The sequence below is a fragment of the Cetorhinus maximus genome, chromosome 20 (assembly GCF_964194155.1).
Source record: "Cetorhinus maximus chromosome 20, sCetMax3.hap1.1, whole genome shotgun sequence".
Classification (NCBI taxonomy): domain Eukaryota; kingdom Metazoa; phylum Chordata; class Chondrichthyes; order Lamniformes; family Cetorhinidae; genus Cetorhinus; species Cetorhinus maximus.
In genome coordinates, this window is record NC_135898.1 from 50,443,147 (window position 1) to 50,463,177 (window position 20,031).

The window sequence follows — 20,031 nt, forward strand, 5'->3', positions numbered from 1 at the left end:
TGTGTCTGTAGTGTGAGGTTGCTAATACTCCTCTTTTGGGTTTTATATGTGAAATAAACTAGCCTTCTGGGACAATCATAACACGAGTTTGCTGCGGTCTATCAGTAAATTGGATCACACAAACCGAGGGTTTGGGATAACACGTCACTGCACAGTTTAAAAATAATTCAACACACACTCTGCTTACGGACAGGTGGCGAGAGAAAATCAGACCAGTTTGCCTATCTCTCTCCTACCTGTAACACAATGAGGAAGAACAAACTGATAGCTAATTGTGCCTTGATATTCACAACATAATGTAGAGGGTAGATGTAAGAAATTTTAATAGAGAGGTTTGAAAGAACTAAGGATTTCGAAGAACTATAGCGATACCTCAGCAACTTGTCCACTTGAGTCTGGTTAGCTGGCAAAAGCCCTTTTAGCAAGGAATTCAGTGGTTCATTAATCCATTCCATGGCGATCTGGACAGATAGATTTTTTAGTTCATTTTCTTTATCCATGATATCTTGGGTAGTGTAGTTAGGATCACGACAACAATTAGACATTGTAGTAAAACAGACACTCTGAAAAGAAGTAGATTGTGTTAGACCATATTTAAAGCAGCTATTGTAAATAAAAATGATTTAAAGTTGCAATGTCAATATACAAATAATGTCTTCCGTAGATGAGGTATTGCTTGACTTCAATTTTTAGAAGCAAAGCTTATAGTCATATTTCATGCAGTATATTTTGTATACATGATGGTCTTCATTTTTTAAATCCAGACTGTAAATATAACAAATATAAAGTGCACAAATATATTAAGTTTCATTGAATTAGTCTTCCTGGAGCTGCCAGGAAGTTTCTTTAAGTGTTTTGTATAAACTATTATTTTGGCCAACAAAGTTCCATTAAATAAAAAAAGTTCAGCTATTTACTAAACATGCAGTAAAGTCTGCTGGAAATTTGTTGAGCCTGAAAGCAAACCAGCAACAGTATTGCACAGTTAACATAAAGGAATGAGAGGTTAAGCATTCTTTGAAAGATGCTCAATCTCCAGATACAAACAGGTTGTGATAAATATAAATGGAATTACTAGCTTGAGTGCCATGAGCCAGATTTTGCCATCTCAACACTGGGCAGCCTGTGCCAGGCAGCCAAAAGTAGAGGCAGGGGATCAAAAATTAAAAATTCTCAGCCCATTCCCGCTGTTTGCCATTTTGATCCATACGGGAATGTGGCAGGTTGTGAATCAATGCGCACTCAAACTGACATCGGGTTCAGCCTTTTAAATGCCTGTCTCAATTTTGAATTTCTACAAGTTTGAGATCTTCAGTGAGGCAGGTGGGTTCCTGAAGCCTGTGTGAAACATGTCATGTCAGTCAGTTTATGAGGGAAGCCTGTTAGAGTTGGGAACCTTTTGACAAGTTTGAAAGGTCTTACCAGCTTCAAATGTCATAATTAGGTGCTGCATGATATGTATGTTTTAATGAGTGATTGATCATAGAGTTGTCCTTAAAAGGTAAGTAACCATTAAATTGACCAGTATGGGTAAGTATTCAGATGCATTGGAGTACTTTCTTCAGTTAATAAAGTGCTCTTTTGCATTCAACAGTGCCGGGATCAGATATTAATGAGTCATTTGGACCCTGTGCTTTTATTTTTGCATTGATTTAAAGTCCAGACATCTGTTGAGCCTTTGTAAAGATGAATGTGTGCCTGACTTCTTTGATTGAAAGTCCATCTGTTGAGCCTTTGAAAAATGAACTTTGAAAAGCTTGTTTATATAGTTACGCAATGTAACCCATTATGAATGTCGAGTTTCAAGCCCCACTAATGGGTTTCGTTCAGCAAGGGTTATTTACACAGATGTGAAGGGGACTGAGAGCTTTGTTTGACTGACAGTTTTATGAGCAGATAATAAGATTAATGTGTTTTGAAGAGGTTTTCAATGGCTGTTTATTTTGCCAGATTTATGAGCACTTAAGAGGAATAAGTTTTTCAACTGAGTTTAAAGTGACTGTATATTTGATGGTCAGTTTTATGAGCAATTTTTAAAGTTGAGTTTGAATGGATGATTGTTTATTTATTTCATGAGGATTTCAAGACTTCCCATTTTATTACCAGGCTCTAGTATCCATAGTGGATATTAGGTGAGGGGATATGCATGCGGGCAATGGAGGGGGCCATATGGATATGGAGGGGGTATGGGAGATATGAAGAAGTATAGAGCATATGAGAGGAATGCAGATAACTGTGAAGAGAAGATATATTAAATAGATTACTCAGATAAAGATGATAAGAAAAAGATAGACTACATGGTAAAATTTAAAAGAATTAAATGAGTAAATGACTTAAGTGTTCTGACACATAAATGTTTAAAAGAAAAAAATGAAGGACATCATTTAATAAATTCCCCCAGGAAGCAGGGTGGGAGCCTGGGGGGTGCGTGCATGATCGGGTAGGAAGGTGCAGGTGGAGAGCCTGTCACCTTCCTAACTGCCCTTTATAAAGTAAGGGGCAGGCAAGGTTGAGGTCAGCATTCCCACCACTTAGCTAAATGAGGCCCTTAAATAGCCAATGAAGGGCCTCATCAATGCTGCTGGTATTGTAGCAGCTACAGGCAGGGCCCAAGCCGTGTGGGAAGGTTGCAAGGTATGCCTTTGTTATCTCTAAAATTGCCAATTCCACTGCATCCTGGCCAAACTCCCATCTTCCATCCTGCATGAACTTAACCTCATCCAAAATACTGTTGCCCATATCTCAACTCCCATGGTTTATGTGGTCTGCCCTCCTATGTGATCTTCCCAAAGGTGGGCAATTAACATGCTGTCTCTGGGAGTCCCATTCAATTAAGGACTGCGGATGGGTTGCGTAAGCAGTTGGGCTAATGGGAGTGCCTGAATCTCTTGGTAGCCGGTAGCCCCTCCGAAATGTAGGGGACCACTAGAACATCTCAAGATGAGATGCCCTCTGAACGCTTCAAAAATAGGTTAAATACATTGTGGCTACAGCTGCCAGGCCGTCATGGTGGAGGAGGACACCTCCAGGAGAATGGTCTGCAGCTGTAGCTCCAGACCGCTGGTGTCTGCAGCTAGGAGTTGTGGGGGTGGGGGGGGGGTGGTTGGACAGGGCTGGAAGTTTGCTGGGAATTAAAGCATGCTCCTAAGTGGGCACTTAATTGCTTATAATGAGCTATCCATCATCGTTGGATAGGTAGCTGATGCCTGTATCACTCCACCTCCAGCAAGATCGCCCGGAGATGGGAATGCATAAGATAGAAGGCCCGATGCACATATTTCAAAAAACCAACCCCACCTCATGAAGCTGATAAGATTCCATCCTAAGATTCTGTAATTCTATGGCTCAGTGAATTATTCATGACACCAAATTTGAACACATTCCTTATTAGTCCTACTCTACTGCTATGGTATTCATATAAAATTGTAATGAAATGTGAACAGTGAATGTTAAAAACAGTTAATATTACAGACGGAATCAAATTATAAATGCTGTTTATTCATTATGTATATTATATACATTTATAATAAATGCATTTATTAGCTGAAGTGCTAATTGGTAGGCAAATGAACTTGGATTGGTAGGGGCATTGCAATGGAGAATGCACCAGTTAACTGATGACTGACAGTTAACTGTCAAGCTTTGTTTAAATTCAAACCAGGCAGGTTGACTCTGATTGGTCAAGGTATTGTCTTGGGGAATGAACCAGAAAATGGCTCTCACCTAAGCTCCCTTTCCTTCACGTGCTAGTTCAGAAATCTGCCAGGGGATTCTCTACTACCAGCCTATCTTCACTAGTCAATATACGCGTTGGGATTCCTACCGTTCCACGCATCATAAGATTGGCCTTATTGGCAACCTTGTAAATAGGGCCTGAGCCATTTGCTCACCATGCAAGCTTGATGCTGAAATAGGGCGTATCAAAGCCATGCTGCGAGATAATGGCTACCCTGATTAGATCATTGCTCACTGTATATTGTACAAACTCATGAATGGGCCTAGGCTGCCTCTTTTGGTCCCGAAAAGTGCCCAGCGTACCTTAGATTACCCTAGAAGGGTAATCTATCTCAAAATGTTGGGCAACGGGTGAAGCTAGCCATTTCACACTGCTACAATGCAGTAGTAACACAAGTGGTGTTCACCAATAACAGGATGCTGCTGTCAAGCCAAAATTACATTCTGCCCATCACACAAATGAATAATGTGGGAATATGAATTTCAGTGCTGGTGTGATGCTAGGTAAAAGATTAGCGGATCGTATCAAACCTCATGTCGCTTCGGTTGTTCACAACAGGCAAGGTACTGTCTGTACCCAGCCAGCCCATGCTTGCAAAACTCAAAACATAGTGTCCAACATTAGATGTGATTTCACAATTAGACAACATTTGCTAAACAATCCTGAGTGTGCTAATAATTACACTGACAACCAATTTAAGATTGGTTGAGCTCGCAGTGTGGCTCACTTATGCATGCCAGAAACTACATTTATTAATACACAGGGCCTTGCCCTTTGCAGACAGAAAGAACATGTACACACATTGCACCTTTTTCAACTAAACAAAATAGGCGACAGTCATTCTCTGGTTCAATCCCCAGGCAATGCCGTGATCAAACAGAGTCAACCTGCTGGTTTGAATTTAAATAAAGCTTGACTGCCTGTCATCAGTTAACTGATGCATTCTCCATGGTAATACCTCGACCAATCAGAGTTCACTTGCCAAACAATCAGCACTCCCTTCTCTTGCAATATAAATTGTTGTTCCCTTTACATTTGGTATTCTTGTGAATTGTCCTGATAAATGCAAGACAAAAACCTTTGATTACAGGTGTTTTTTACAGCAATATGAAAGAGAAGGTCTGTGATAGGATGGAAGGTCAGTGATATTAAATGACGTAAGGTTTCATGGTATTAAAGCCAAAGGGAAAGATAATGGGTAAAGAAAGAAATGTTGTGTCTAGATGAGGTGTGAATGGTTAGATAGCAGTTGTCTGAATGCAAACTAAAGGAAGAATTGAGAAAAAAATCAACCAACAGAAAAAAAAAAATGGAGTCAGAGGTAATGATCTAAAATTGTTGGACTCAATGTTGGGTCCAGGAGGTTTTAGATTACCAAGATGAAAGGTGAGGTGCTGTTCCTTGAGCTTCACTGCAACACTGTAGCAGGCCAAGGGCAGAAAGTTCAGAGTGGGAGTAAGGTGAAGAATTGAAATGACAAGTGACAGGAAACTCTGTCTGTGGATTGAACAGAGTTGTGCTGCAAAGCAGTCACCCAGTCTCTGCTTGGTCTCACCAGTGTAGAGAATTGGCTTTATGTTGTTGTATTTGATAAATTCACCACAGAAAGTTGATTTCTTTTATCATTCATTCAAGGGATGTTGGCGCTGCTGATAAGGCCAGCATTTGTTGGCCATCCATAATCGCCCTTGAAAAAGTGATAGTGTCTTTTTGAACCACTGCAGTCCATGCGGTGTAGCCGCTGTTAGGAAGGGAGATCCTTGGTTGTGGTTGTTGGAGGCCGATCATCTTGGGATATCACTGCAGGAGTTCCTCAAGGTAGCAACTTAGGCCCAACCATCTTCAGCTGTTTCATCAATGACCTTCCCTCTTTTTTAAGGTCAGAAATAGGAACATTTGCTGGTGATTGCATAGTGTTCAATACCATTCACAACTCCTCAGATATTGACGGAGTCCATGTCCACATGCAACAGGAGGTGGACAGCCTTCAGGTTTGGGCTGATAAGTTGCAAGTAACATTCATGTCACACAAGTGTCAGACAATGACTATCTCTAACAACAGAGAATCTAACCATCTCCCTTAATGTTTAATGGCATTACCATAGCTAATTTCCACCATCAACATCTTTGGGGTTACCATTGACCAGAAACTTAACTAGACCGGCCATATAGATACTGCTACAAGAGCAGGTCAGAAGCTAGGAATTCTGCTTTGAGTAACTGACCTTCTGACTCCCAGAAAGTCTGCCCACCCTCTACAAGGCACAAGTCAGGGGTGTGACGGAATGCTCTCCACTTGCTGGGATGAGTGCAGCCCCAGCAACACTCAAGAAGTTTTACACCATCCAGGGCAAAGCAGCCCGCTTGACTGGCACCCCATCCACCTTTAACATTCACTCCCTTCACCACCATCGCACAGGGCCAACAGTGTGTGCCATCTACAAGATGCACTGCAGCAACTTACCAAGGCTGCTTCGACAGTATCTTCCAAACCTGTGTCCTTCTAGGTGGCAGAGGACAAGGGCAGCAGGTGCATGGGAACACCACCACCTTCAAGTTCCCCTCCAAACCACACAACATCCTGACTTGGAAATATGAGGCTGTTTCTTTACTGTCGCTGGCTCAAATTCCTGGAACTCCCTTCCTAACAGCATTGTGGGTGTACCTGCACCACATGGACTGCAGCGGTTCAAGGCAGCAGCTCACCACTGCCTTCTCAAGGGCAATTAGGTACGGGAAATATATGCTGGCCTGGCCAGCGATACCCACATCCTGTGAATGAATAATAAAAAAAAAAAATCAGGAATGTGGATTAGTCATGCACCTGTATTGTTACACATCAGCAGATTGACTATCAGGGCCAGGACTCGGTAGTAGAATGTGACATTTGGCACAAGCTAATTAAATTACTTTGAGGCTGTAATAAATCTTGTGCTGGCCTGTGGGGGAGTCTCCTGAAAGTTGGCCAGTTTCTTTGCTGCAAAATCCAAAGTGTGGGGCATCAAGCATATGGGCAATTTCCAGACTCATGCTGTTGGTGTACCTTGCAATTTCAGGCTTTAATGTCTTTTTATTTTAACTATAGTACTTAGGGTTAAAACTACATATATGTTTCTTAGTTTAAGTTCTGTTATTTTCTTTGTCTCCCCTCAGCTTTCTGCTGAAATTGCTTTTCAAATGTCCAGATATTAAACACAAACAAAAAATGTCTGTCTTCACATCAAAGATGCTAAAGAATCATAATGTTCCCTATAGCTGCTGTCAGATAATGGACCAATAATAAATAATTTTCATATTTACTTTAAAAGTTTTAGATAAAAAATGTTTGTACGCCTCGTGCTTTAGATGGTAATTTTAAAACAAAAATTGTATATTTAAGAGTCTAAATCAATCAACAATTGAGATGAAATGTACTGTAATTTGGAAAAATGTCAATTTAGAAAAATCCAGAGACTTGCTAAAAGCAAAAGAGATCAGGTAGCACCATTAATGGTAATTTCAGAACAATCGAATGTAATTTAAGCCAAGGATCCAAGGAGAAATTATTTTAACACCAATAATGGAAATGATCTGGGCACAGTGGAAAACACCTGTATTTCATGCTTTTTAAACAGACTGAGCTGCTGATATTTAATATAATGGAGGTCTTGAGGGGAAATTAGTTTTAGACAGCAGATGGATTTGTAACTGCAGGAGATCATGAGGAAATTGTAAATTGTGAAGTATGTTTATCTGGCCAAGAACTTAAACAAAGCAGCTGATTAAAGCCAAGACACTAGAGCATGAATGGATTTTATAATTTATATATATTAAATACAAGAGAATATTGGCTGTTAAAATAACCCCACACTGCATCAGATTTTGTCGCAGACTAGTAATGCTCGTCACCTACTAGTGCACATTAGAGTTCCGATGAAGGGTCAACACTCAAAACATTAACCTCTCTTTTAACTTTGCCGATGTTGACAGACTTACTGACTGGGGTTTTCTGCTTCTGCCATCGCCAGCCTGTGATTTCTAGTTTAATATTAGTTAAATCTTAGTGAGTTGGTGAGGGCAAGAGCAGAAAACCCAGCCACTACATCGCTCCACAATTTATTTGCAGACCTACAGATTTATTTTCTTGTAAGTCTGACCCGGTTGCTCTAATATGTATGTAGGTCAAATATCGGCAGATGTTACTGAAGCATTTGGAGCCATTTTCAATAAAAGATTATGTCCTGAAATTACTTAGCTATTCCAGCAGAATCCTGCTGTAATTCTAATGGAAGTCTAGTGGAACATCACAACCCTGGCAGGATTTGGGCACGCTGGATCCTTGACTGGAAGGGACAGTAGGCTGGTGTGTATAGCATCGAACGAGAAAGCCAGAGGTTATGGGCTGGATTTTTGCACAGTCGTAAGGATTCAGGAGCCATTTAAAATTGTGGGTGGGTCCCAATTCCAGGATTCCTACCACCATTCCATGCACCTCCAAATTTCGGTGGCACGGAATAAAGGTGCGGGCAGCGAGCCTGCATCCTGCACTCCCAACCTGGCTGACTCCATTGTGGGTAGGTACCTTCTAGCCCCCTGCAATTTTCGTTGAGCCTGGCTAGCTTCTTGATGCTCGTTGTTCACGGCCCCTCCGAGGAGTCATGAACCATAATCTGGAGTTGGGTACCTTTTTAAAGGCAAGATCAAAGGTCTTACCCATGACCCTCCATGTCAACTCATGCACCTCCATCTACACCAATGGCCCCTCATACCCTCCATGCCAACACATGGCACTTTCAAGCCCATTCACCCAGTGTACACTCTGTACAGAACCAATGAACCCTATAGTAATAATGACATGTGTGAAACTGCTTAAAAACACCCATTCATAATTTTCTTTCAAAAAACAAACTACTATTGCTATAAAAGCCTCAATCAACCAGACCTACAAAGTGTCAATAACAGAAGCTATAAGCACTTGACACCTCTTTATCTTGTGTAAATAAACAATGACAAAACAGATCACAGAAAAAAAACTCATAAAAATATCATAATGCTGTCAATCAAGCAAAGTTTTCACTTCTCTACAACTCTGTCAACAAAGTTAATCCACTATAAAACTTGGTCCAGTTTGAAAAACAACAGTCTGTAACATCCATGGAGTGGCAATTAGAGTTGGATTGCCACTCTGCTCCTAGTTTTTTATATCTTGAAATCCAGCTGCTCCTTTCTTGCCTGACCTTCCAACTCAGGGCAGGTGAGAACAGTGTAATGCAGCGGGTGCCCGAGGTCTTGTGTCGAGGGCAGGAGGGTCAGAGGTAAGGAAGCCACACTCCCTTTTTTACAGCACTAGCTGCTGTAAAGCAGTTAAGTTAAAGATCCAGCCACTTTGAGAAGCCAGAGATAAGGTAAGCTTGTAAGGTAAATGGATAGGATTGGGATGGGAGAGGGTCAGTGGGGGTCAGTTGGTCGGGGCAGGGTTGGTTGGTTGGGGGAGGGGTCTGGTGGTCAGTGGTGGGGGGGGTCAAGCGATCAGTAGTGGATGGGGGTCGAGTGGTCATTATGGGGGTTAGTGTTAATGTTGTAATCACTCTACAATGGAGTGCATTCTTTAGTTTGTAATTGAGAGCAGCTGCCATCAATTGGGAAAAGATTAGGGAATTATTCCAAGTGTATAAAAATCAGTTTACACCAAGTATTGGAGAGGAACAAGGAAGTCTGCGTCTGTACTCTGTGGTCTTGTGAATAACCTGGAACTCTGTGGTCTTGTGAATAACCTGGATTAAGGAAAAGACTGGCTTCAGATTCATCCTTTCCTCAATGTATGAACAGTGACTTTAACACGGTAGCAGAGAATAAACAGCAGGCTCTGGTGATTGGAAGTTGAATAAGGAATTTTTGTATCTTCTGAAAAAACAAAAATATACATCTCCTGGCACCTCCAGTGCACATGCCTGAGGCCCAATGCAAATTCTTAAGCTTTGATTTCCACAGTTCCTTTTTTTTGGCATCTGAATCCCATGAGCAGTGGAAAAATGAGGTAGCGATTTGGACATGTGTTATTTCGTTATCCCAGAGGAAGCCTTTGTCATTACCAGGAAAAAGATGAGAAGTATAGTATTTTCAGAACAGGGTGTTGGTGACTTGGAGACTGAAGAGGGATTAACTCTTCTATTACAATTTATGGGTAAGTTTTACAAGAAAAATGATTAGTTGGAAGACTGACAAACAGTACATGGAAGAATAGATGATGGACTCTGATAGGTTGTATAAGAGATTGACAAAGTTTGACCTTGAGATCCCAGAGTCTGTGCTTGAATTCAAGTTACTGGATTGTGCACACATTTCACATAGAGATGGGTTTCTGGTGTTGAAGGGCGTTCAATTTCGTGGAGAAGACTCTCTCTTAGACCAAATGGCTGCCAACCTAAAACAAAATTGGGAAAGCAGTCCTTTCCAGCTACTTTAAAATCAAATACAGGCAACTCTGCAATGACACAAACAATGGAGGACTCCATGGTTACTGAATTTCGAGATCATCTGAATTCTAGACGCAGGTATCAGTACAAAGCTGGTGATAGGTGGTCTGAAGATGGTCTCACTTTTAGCCAATTTGAGAATCAAGGCAAAAAGCAAGTCTGGGATAGTGATGATAGGTGCTTGAACCCGAGAAATGCATGGGAAATGATTAACAGATGTTATCGTTGTGATTCCAAATATCATTACGCAATGAATTACCTGAAAAGAAAAAATCATGTCTTTGAGGTAACGCATGAAACAGACAATTCTGATGCTGAAAATGATGATGCTGACTGGCCTGAAGGAATTGTATTGCTTACTGGGAGCTTGATTCCTGTGATAAGCATTTTGGTCACTGATTTATTCAACTGTGCAATGTTGGATAGCGGTTGCACTTCTACAATGTGTGGCTCAATTGCTACTTGGAATCTCTTGACAAGGAAGATCGGCATAAGGTTAAAGAGTATGAAAGCTATATCTGCTATAGGTTTGGGAATTACAACACATTAAAGTCTTTCAAAAGAGTGGTCATCATTGGAACCACAGCACCATAGAAAAATTATGGCGCAGAAAGAGGCCATTCAGCCCATCATATCTGCACCAGCCATTAAAAGAAGTTAGCCGCTCATTTTTAATCCCAGTTTCCGGCACCTGGTCTGTAACCTCGCAGGTCACAGCACTTCAGGTGCAGATCCAGGTACCTTTTAAATGAGTTGAGTGTTTCAACTTCAACCACCAATTTAGGCGTGAATTAATTCCAGATGCCCATCACCATTTGGGTGAAAAAGTTTTTCCTCATGCTCTCTCTAACCCTTCTACCAATCACCTTAAATCTATGCTCCCTGTTAATTGACCCCTCAACTAGAGGAAACAGGTCTTTCCTGTCTACCCTATTTAGGCCCCTCCTAATTTTGTACACCTCAATTAGGTTACCCCTCAGCCTCCTCTGTTCTAAGGAAAAAAACCCTAGGTTTTTTAATCTTTCTTCATAGCTGCAATTTTCAAGCCCTGGCAACATTGTTGTAAATCTCCTCTGAACTCTTTCCAGAGCAATTATGTCCTTCCTGTAATGTGGTGACCAGAACTGTGCAGAAAATCCAAGCTGTGACCTAACCAGTGTTCTATACAGTTCCAACACTACATCCCTGTTTTTGTATTCAATACTTTGCCCAAAAAAGGAAAGCATTCCATATGCTTTCTTTACCATTTTATCCACCTGTCTTGCAACCTTCAAGTACCTGTGGACATGCACTCCAAGGTCTCTCACTTCCTCAACCCCTCTCAATATCCTCCCATTTACTGAGTATTCCCTTGCTTTGTTTGCCCTCCCCAAGTGCATTATCTCACACTTTTCTGGATTGAATCCCATTTGCCACTTTTCCGCCCATTTAACCAAACCATTGATATTATTCTGGAGATAACAGCAATCCTCTTCATTATTAACTATGAGCCAATTTTTGTGTCATCTGCAAATTTCCCAATCATGCCTCCCACAGCAAGGGTCCCAACACTGAGCCCAATGGAATGCCACTGGAAACCGCTTTCCACTCACAAAAACATCTATCGTCCATTACCTTTTGTTTCCTGTCACCGAGCCAATTTTGGATCCAACTCACCACTTTCCCCTGTATTCCATGGGATCTCACTTTTCAGATCAGTCTGCCATGTGGGACCTTGTTAAATGCCATACTAAAATCCATGTAGACAACATCCACTCCACGACCCTCATCAATCCTCCTTGTTACTTCCTCAAAAAGTTCTATTAAGTTAGTAACACACGATCTTCCCCTAACAAAACCATGCTGACTATCCCTGATAAATCTGGACCTTTCTAAGTGACAGTTTATCCGGTCTCTTAGAATTGATTCCAATAATTTGCCCACCACTGGAGTCAGACTGACTGACCTATAATTATCTGGCCTATCCCTCACACCTTTTTAAAATATTGGTACAACATTCCTAGACCTCCAATTCTCTGATACCTTGTCTGTATCTAGTGAGGATTGGAAAATGATTCTCAGAGCAACTACTATTTCCTCCCTGGCTTCCTTTAACAACCTGGGATACAATCCATCTGGCCCTGGTGATTTATCCACCTTCAAGGATGCCAGTCCTTCCTCTCTCATTACGCTTATTGTATCTAATATTTCACACTCTTCCTCTTCAACTAGAATGTCTGCATCATCCCTCTTCTTAGTGAAGACAGGGACAAAGTACTCATTAAGAACCTGCCCAGATCTTCAGCATCAATGCACAAGTTACCAAGTATATCTCTGATAGGGCCTACCCTATGCCCTACCTTATTCCATGCAAGATAGCTGGGATAGTCTCTTAATTAGTTCTGATGTGGTCTCCAGTGAGATACCTTTATTGTTGAGCAAGTCCTCAATGAAAAAAGCGCAAATTAAACTAGATATGGAAAATGATAAAGCACTTGTATTCGGGAAAGCCATGGATTTGCGTTTCACTTGATCAGGGCGTACCATTGAGGAAGCCAGATATTTCTCATTGAAAAGTTCAGGATGTTTTGTTGACTTCAGGGGATAAGAGTTTGGTTGACAAGAAAAGATTTATTTGGAAATTACATAGCAAATTCACACATTCATCATCACAGAAATTAAAAGTTATGCTACGGGATACTGGAGTAGTTGACAGGGAACATGAAACTCTAGTTGAGCAAGTTATGACTTAATGTGCCATTTATGTCAAATATCGGAGGGCACCAACATGTCCTGTTGTAAGTCTTCCATTAGCCTTAGAATTAAATGACGTAGTGGCAATGGACCTAAAGGTATGGACAAGGATCTAGTTTTTTTGGTTAGACTCTGTGGATATGACAACTAGGTTTAACCTATCTACAGTGATAAATGGTAAAGGCAAATAGAACATTGTAGACAAGGTTATGGAAAAATAGGTTAGTACTGGACTAGAAATGCCGACAAATTTTTGACGGATAGTGGAGGAGAATTTGCAAATGATGAATTCCGGGACATGTGTGAGAATTTGAATATTATAGTCATGAATACTGCGGCTGAAAGCCCATTCGGCAATGGTTTATGTGGGAGGAATCATGCAGTAATTGATGAAATGTCACATAAGGTACTGGCCGACCAACCGATTGCAAGTTGCAAACAGCGCAGTCATGGGCAGTACATACTAAAAGTTCTTTGTAAATGGTTGGGTGCACTGAAATTTCCATCTTTGGGTGACCCTAAGAAAATAAAATCGGTTGCTTTTAGTGACGACTCTCATGCAAACCTTTATGATGGGTTTTTAAGTGCAGTGGGTTTCATAATATTTCTTGTGGGGGAGAATGAGAAACGTTACCCCTTGGCTTAGGAAGCCAAGAAAATAAGGAAAAGAGTAATGAGTGCCCTGGCTGCTGAGACTCTTGCCCTTGTAGCAGTTGACATGGCATTCTTTTTTATCAAAAACATTAGGAGAAATTCAACATGGCGGAATAGCTGAAGGAAATGTCCCAGTAGAATGTTATATAGACAATTGTTCCCTTTGGGGTAACATGCACTCCACAAATGCCCTTCAGGGAAGGAAATCTGTTGTCCTTACCTGGTCTGGCCTACATGTGACTCCAGACCCACAGCAATGTGTTTGACTCTTAAATACCCTGTGAACGAGGGCAACTAGGGATGGCCAGTGACACCCACATCCCATGAACGAATAAAAGTGCGAGTGAAAAAAGATTACAAATGATATCACAAGTCTAAACTAAATGGTGGAGAAAAAAGAAATCTCTAAATTTAAGTGGGTAGATACAAGCCATCAATTGTCAGATTGCTTCCCAAAAATAATGCTTCTAGTGAGAAATTATTGGGGGTATTAGAAGACAGATGACTCAGGATGAGTCTTGAAAATGTGTAATTTCTCTGTCTTCAGTTTTTTTTGTCTGAAAAAAATGCACTTGTTAATTTTTTTCTTTTTAAGAAAGAAGGGAATCTGTAATGTAATCATGGTAAAATGGAGTGCATGCTTTAGTTTGTAACAGAGCAGCTGCGACCAATTGGGGAAAGATTAGGGAATTATTCCAAGTGTATAAAAATCAGTTTACACCGAGTGTTGGGGAGGAACAAGGTAGTCTGTGCCTGTACTCTGTGGTCTTGTGAATGAATCTGAATTAATGAAAAGGTTGGCTTCAGATTCATTCTTTCCTCAATGAATGAGTGACTTTAACAGTAGGGTACGGTGCTGAGTGGGGCGTTGGGGAGCAGCTCCCCCAGGACATGCCAGAAGTAGAGGATAAGGTAATGGTTAAGGGGGCACTGGAATGACTGGGATTTACCCCGTGATGGCAAGGACCTTACCAGATAATAATGACTAGTGACATGTGTATGTTTGGAAGCATTGGTCAGAGGTGAAACCTGATACCTCAGTCTGTTTCTGTCAGCTGGAAGGCAACCAGGAGCTCGCTAAACTATTTTGTTTCAGACAAATCCTCAGAGCAATGGCTATCTGGCAGACAGCAGCAGCAACCACCTTCTTAACAATAACAGCAGCATGGGAGGCACCCACCGGGAACATCAATAAAACCACCCGTTTGCATCCAGGACAGTACTTGCAGCTACCTAAAGGATGGAGCAAGAGTGGATAAGGAAAACAAGCATTTGGATTTCTGATAAAATCACTACCGGTAATCATCATATCATTCGGGTTTCATCATCAAACGGAGACAGTGTGACACAGGTAACATTGCACAACCTTTTACACTAATGACACGGCTGAAAATGTGGACATAAAGGGAGTGTATGACACCATCTCGGGCTTGAGGCAATTCTGGTTTCTGTGTTCAGCATTTACGAGTGGGGACATCTTGAGGGTGTCCAACACAGGAGTGAACATTATGGCAGGATGGATTAATCGGCCCTCATTTGTTAGGGAGCCAGGATTAGAGGGACAATGTTATTAAGAACAATGTATAGATTCCTGAATGGAGGATCAGAGTGTGACAATAACCACACTTTCTGCTTACAGATCACCAACCCCTTTACTGTGGAGGGCTTTCATCTTGTGGGTCGGGCCCTCACGGGTTATTCAGTCCGTGGTGGGACTGAATAACTAAATATCGACAACACCTCAGGGAGGATGGCCCGGGTGGTGGTGAAAAGGGTCCTAATCACTACCAGGAGGTTTATGGAACAAAACCGTCAAACAATCATAAGGGGAAGGGTGCAAGTGAACCTAGCCATAGGGAAGGCTAGGAAACTGAAAGACTCAGCTAGAAATCAAGCCAAGATGGCTAGAATGCAGAATAATTGGTGGGCAGTAGGGAGGATGGCAGCAGTCATTGCGTCTATTGTGGTCCTGTTGGTTAGTCTCTGTATTTGCTGTTACCAGAGACTGATGTATCCCAGACGGTAATGATGGCTAACAAGGATATACCCCAGTATCCACCAGAACCAAAACTTCCCTCCCAGGGAATGTGAAAGTCGGGACCATTTATAAGGAGTCTGCTATCTAATGAGATGGTGTTTCTGGGTTTAGCCTATGTCATTAGGACTGCAGCAAAGCCGTAAGAGAACAGTAGGATAACTGATCCTAAGTCCACCATCTCTAGTAGGATTCCCGGAGCTACTGATGGGTGGAAGGTTTCAGCAGTATCCCTCCTGAGCCAGGTAGTGCCTGACCAGGAGTCCAAAAGGAGGGATTGAAGTGGGATTACTGAAATGATTTCATATTTGTTGACATTAAAACACTTAATAGCCTTAGAGTAGATAATGTAGTTATGAGAGCTCTTTCTAAGCATTATGGGAAATGTAGGCATGATAGGATATGTAGCCAGTACTGTGGTAAACTAGCTAAGAATACAAGTTGTAAGATTTAATGACCTTCACAGACCGAGTAAACAACTGTTAGGATGATAGGAGAACAGGCAGAGGGCCATTGGACACCAGACGCTAACTATCTTCCAAAAAGGCGAGTTAACAGGGAACATCTGAGCTTGAGCCAGAGACAGAAACCCTGAAAACCAAACACGATTGATTTCTCCCATTACATGCTGGAATTAAAATCTTTACTTGAAGCTCATGGACTCAGAGTGTTGGTTCATTGTTTTTACCACAAAAACCATATTCCACGTATGACTCTGCCTATGGAGAATTTTATCCCTGGATTCTCATTGCCTTCAATTTTGCGAAGGCTCTTTGATGCCATGCTCTATTAAATGTTGCCTTGATGCTAAGAGCAGTCACTCTCACTTCACCTTACATCTCACTCCTCACATGGAGGGGACTGATGAAGGGAACAGAGCACCTAAGTCAGGAGCTTCTCCGCATCGCCCTGCCATAACCCAACATAAACACTGGCACAGTAAGGCCTGATGCCACAAGGTATATCTTACTGAAACTGGTGAAGTAGGGCCCAGGTGCAATTGGTGCCTCGGTCCATGAAAATTGGGAGCGTGGAACTTCTTTTTAAATTTTGAAAATGGTCCTTGAACAGAATGATATGGGATTAAAAAAAAGTAAATTAATAAACTTTAAAAGTGAAACTAGTAAATAAGTGTCAAAAAATAAAATATTTGTAAAACAGAATATTTGAAGGATACTTTTCCACTGAGCCAGAAAGGGAACCCAATATCAAGGCATTATAATGCTCAATATAAAATATACACATACTGTACTTTATAAAAAGCTTATCTCAAAACAATCATGAACATCAACAATCAAAACTAAAATAGAATCAGCGGAAAACTAAACATCCAATGTATGAAGAGATCCAGTCAAACCTTCTCAAAATTCTTAACAGTGCATAATACTTCGACTTCAACTGTTCGTTGACCTTTTGCATCTAGCTTTTCTTTTCCAACAATTCTGCTTATTGCAGCTGGCTTCGCAAAGTTGGCAAAGTAATTTGCCTGTAAAAAAAAAAAGAACTTCAAATTTCCATACGTACCATAAAAAATTTTAATCAGCTAAAAGACATACGAGGATATGTCACAATTACTGAAAATAAAACATACATGCAATAATCGCTCCACAATTCAAAAGGTTATTTTGCAGCTTTTTAATACGCATCGTTTCAATTGTAGTACAGTTTTGTAAGAATCTGAACATTTTTAGTTCAACACCATATACTAAGAAATCGGCAAAAACAGAAACATCAGATCTATGGTCATTGGACCTCAGTCAGATAAATCTACATTTAAAAAGTTCTGTGCTGTGACAGTTAAACAGCCAGTTGATGTCAGAGATACTTCTTTGTTAGCAATAAACTGGAACTTTTGCAGCTGGGTGTAGGGCTATATGATTTTAAACAAAAATTTTAAGGACCATTCTCCCATCAGGGAATCTACTATACTCTATAAACCATACAAGAATTTGTTTGCCTTTTCTCACTTAATGTCATAGGAGACATGAGCACAGTATTTCTTATCATGCTGTACATGATGTTCTGAATGTACATTCATTACAAGACCAACAATGGACAATGTATAGAATGAAGGTGCAATTATTGTCTCTTCCAGGAAGAACCATCTGAAATTAAATTCCAGGTTGGACTGCAAGATTCATAACTGGCATAATTATCTTCACTTTATTGGAACGTTCTCTCATTACGAGGCTATCACCCTTTATTTTTAAAAATATGATTTTCTGACTTTCAACTGACTAGAAATTTTGCAATTTGAACTAAGACAGAGCAAACTGCTTAAAAAAGCAAGGCCACAATCCGAGGCGAAGGTGAGAAACCCACAAATCACCCTTAGTGAAGTGTGAAGAGAGAGACATTTCCTATAATGTTTCCCGTTGAAACTCTTAACTGCCTAAAAATGAAAATTACTGGATATTGAAACAATGGTTGCCATAGGCAGACCCACCCAAGATTTCTTGGAAATACACAGTGGTTGCCAGCCACTTGAGAGAGATTGCAAGTGGCACAGGAGGTGTCAAGAAAGTCTTCAACATAGGAAACAAGCTGAAGGCTGTCTCTCCCTCTCTCTCTTTTGGAATAAGTCTATCGCCCATTTCAAGAAGCCAACTCTACCAGCGAACCAAGGTGTCTTAATAACTGCAATCTCTTCTGCATCTGACCACATCCAAGAAACCAGCTAACCTAAATTGGCTGCAACATTTAATACCTACACCTCAAGGGTAGAGGACTGTAGTTCTCCTTTTTACTAACACCTGTGTTTGTGTGTGTGTGTGTGTGTGTGTGTGTGCACGCGCCCTAATGACTGCATTAGGGCCGAATGCTTGGCATCATGTTTTTATTATTTTTCTCAGGTTTAGTGGTTAATAAATTGGCTCTTTGACTCAAGAAAACCTTGTTTGATTAGCTCCTTATTGCTCACAGCATAAATAATTAAACACATTCTGATTTGGAAAAGGCAAATCCTCGTAAAAAAGAAATTTAACCCTTTGTTGTGACCAACTGAGGAGGTTGAATAGCGGGGAGACAGTTCACCCCTTCTCACCCGGTCATAACAAAATTGGGGGCTCATATCCGGAATTGTTCCCACAGACAGATGAAAGAATTGGAGTGAAGAAAGTAAATTGTTCCTTCTAAAGCAATTTAAAAACTGCAAAAAGTTTTTTTTGGGTCTGTAATACTAAAGTGTTCAAATGTCCACACTTGATGTCAATGCTTTCATAGAACAGGATGAGATAACTCGCGAGAAGTTAAGGTAACTATCCTTGGTGCAATTAAAAGGTGTAGTTAAGCACTTAGAGGTGGAGTTCCACCAGAAAGCCAGAAAAACAAAAATTTTAAAATGGGTGGCGAAACATCGAGAGGTAGAAATTGAGGACACTGAAAGAGATAAAATAGCAGCAGAAAAATTAAGATTGGAGCAGCGGAAATTGGAACTGGAATTTGAGGAAACAGAGAGCGAGGCAGCAATGGGAAAAAGAGAGAGGCAGGAGTAGAAGGAGGAGATAGAATTCCAGCAAAGGGAAAGAGAAAAGGTAAGGGTGTTTGAATTAAAACAGCTAGAGCTGAGAAGGGAGGATCCCACTGTGCCCACTGAAACCACCCCCAGGTCAGACGTAAGGACTGAGGTATTAGAGTTTGCCCATTTATTTCCTAAATTGATGAAGAGGTGGATGCCTTCTTTATCTCTTTTGAAAGGTTAGCACAGCAGTAAAAGTGGCCAGCCCAACACTGGTCCCTGCTGTTGCAAAGTAAGCTGACAGGAAACGCTCATGAGGTTTATTCCCTCTTGCCTGAGCAAAGTGCAACAAGATATGAGGCAGCAAAAACGGCTATAAATTGACACGTAAATCTAATAAAATTAAACTAAAAGGGTATATTTTGAATTTTAATGTGTTTCGTTCACAAGGTTCCAAGTCCAGGCGTAGTGTCAAATCAAAAGTATAAGGAAAGGGGGTATAAAGCGACTCTAAAAGTTGGGGATAGAACCTAAGTTCCTCTATAAAGTGGGAAAATCTATCACCATCACTGACATGTAGCTATATCCTACATCTACAGATCAAATTGCCAAAGATGTCGTAAACAAAAGGTCAAAGGCGTGTCAATGGTGGTGGTACTGGCTAAAGGAGGTGCTAATGTTGACATTAAGAGTAGAAAACAGAATGTGATAATAGCCGGACCAGGATAAGCACTCTAGAAAGAACAACATGAGGAAGTGACAGATGGCACTAGTAAGGATGGGGTGGGGGGAGGGAGCAGTGGAGGGAAAAAAGATCAAAAATAGGCTAAAAGGTGGGGATAAACCAATGAATAAAAATGGAAATAAATTTTTTAAATAATAATAATAAAAATAAGTAGAAAAAAATACATAAAAATTTTAAAATAAAAATGAACATTGTAAAAAGATCAAAAAGGGGTGA

At 40.8% G+C, this 20,031-nt stretch overlaps 1 protein-coding gene across 1 annotated transcript in view; it reads right to left on the reverse strand.

The window, feature by feature from the left end:
• The window catches only part of eno4 (enolase 4), a 106,749-nt gene that overhangs the window by 66,153 nt on the left and 20,565 nt on the right, over positions 1-20,031 (reverse strand). Inside the window, 2 exon segments of the mRNA XM_078565198.1 lie at positions 373-563; positions 16,971-17,099. Of these exon segments, the coding sequence (XP_078421324.1) occupies positions 373-563; positions 16,971-17,099 (320 nt within the window).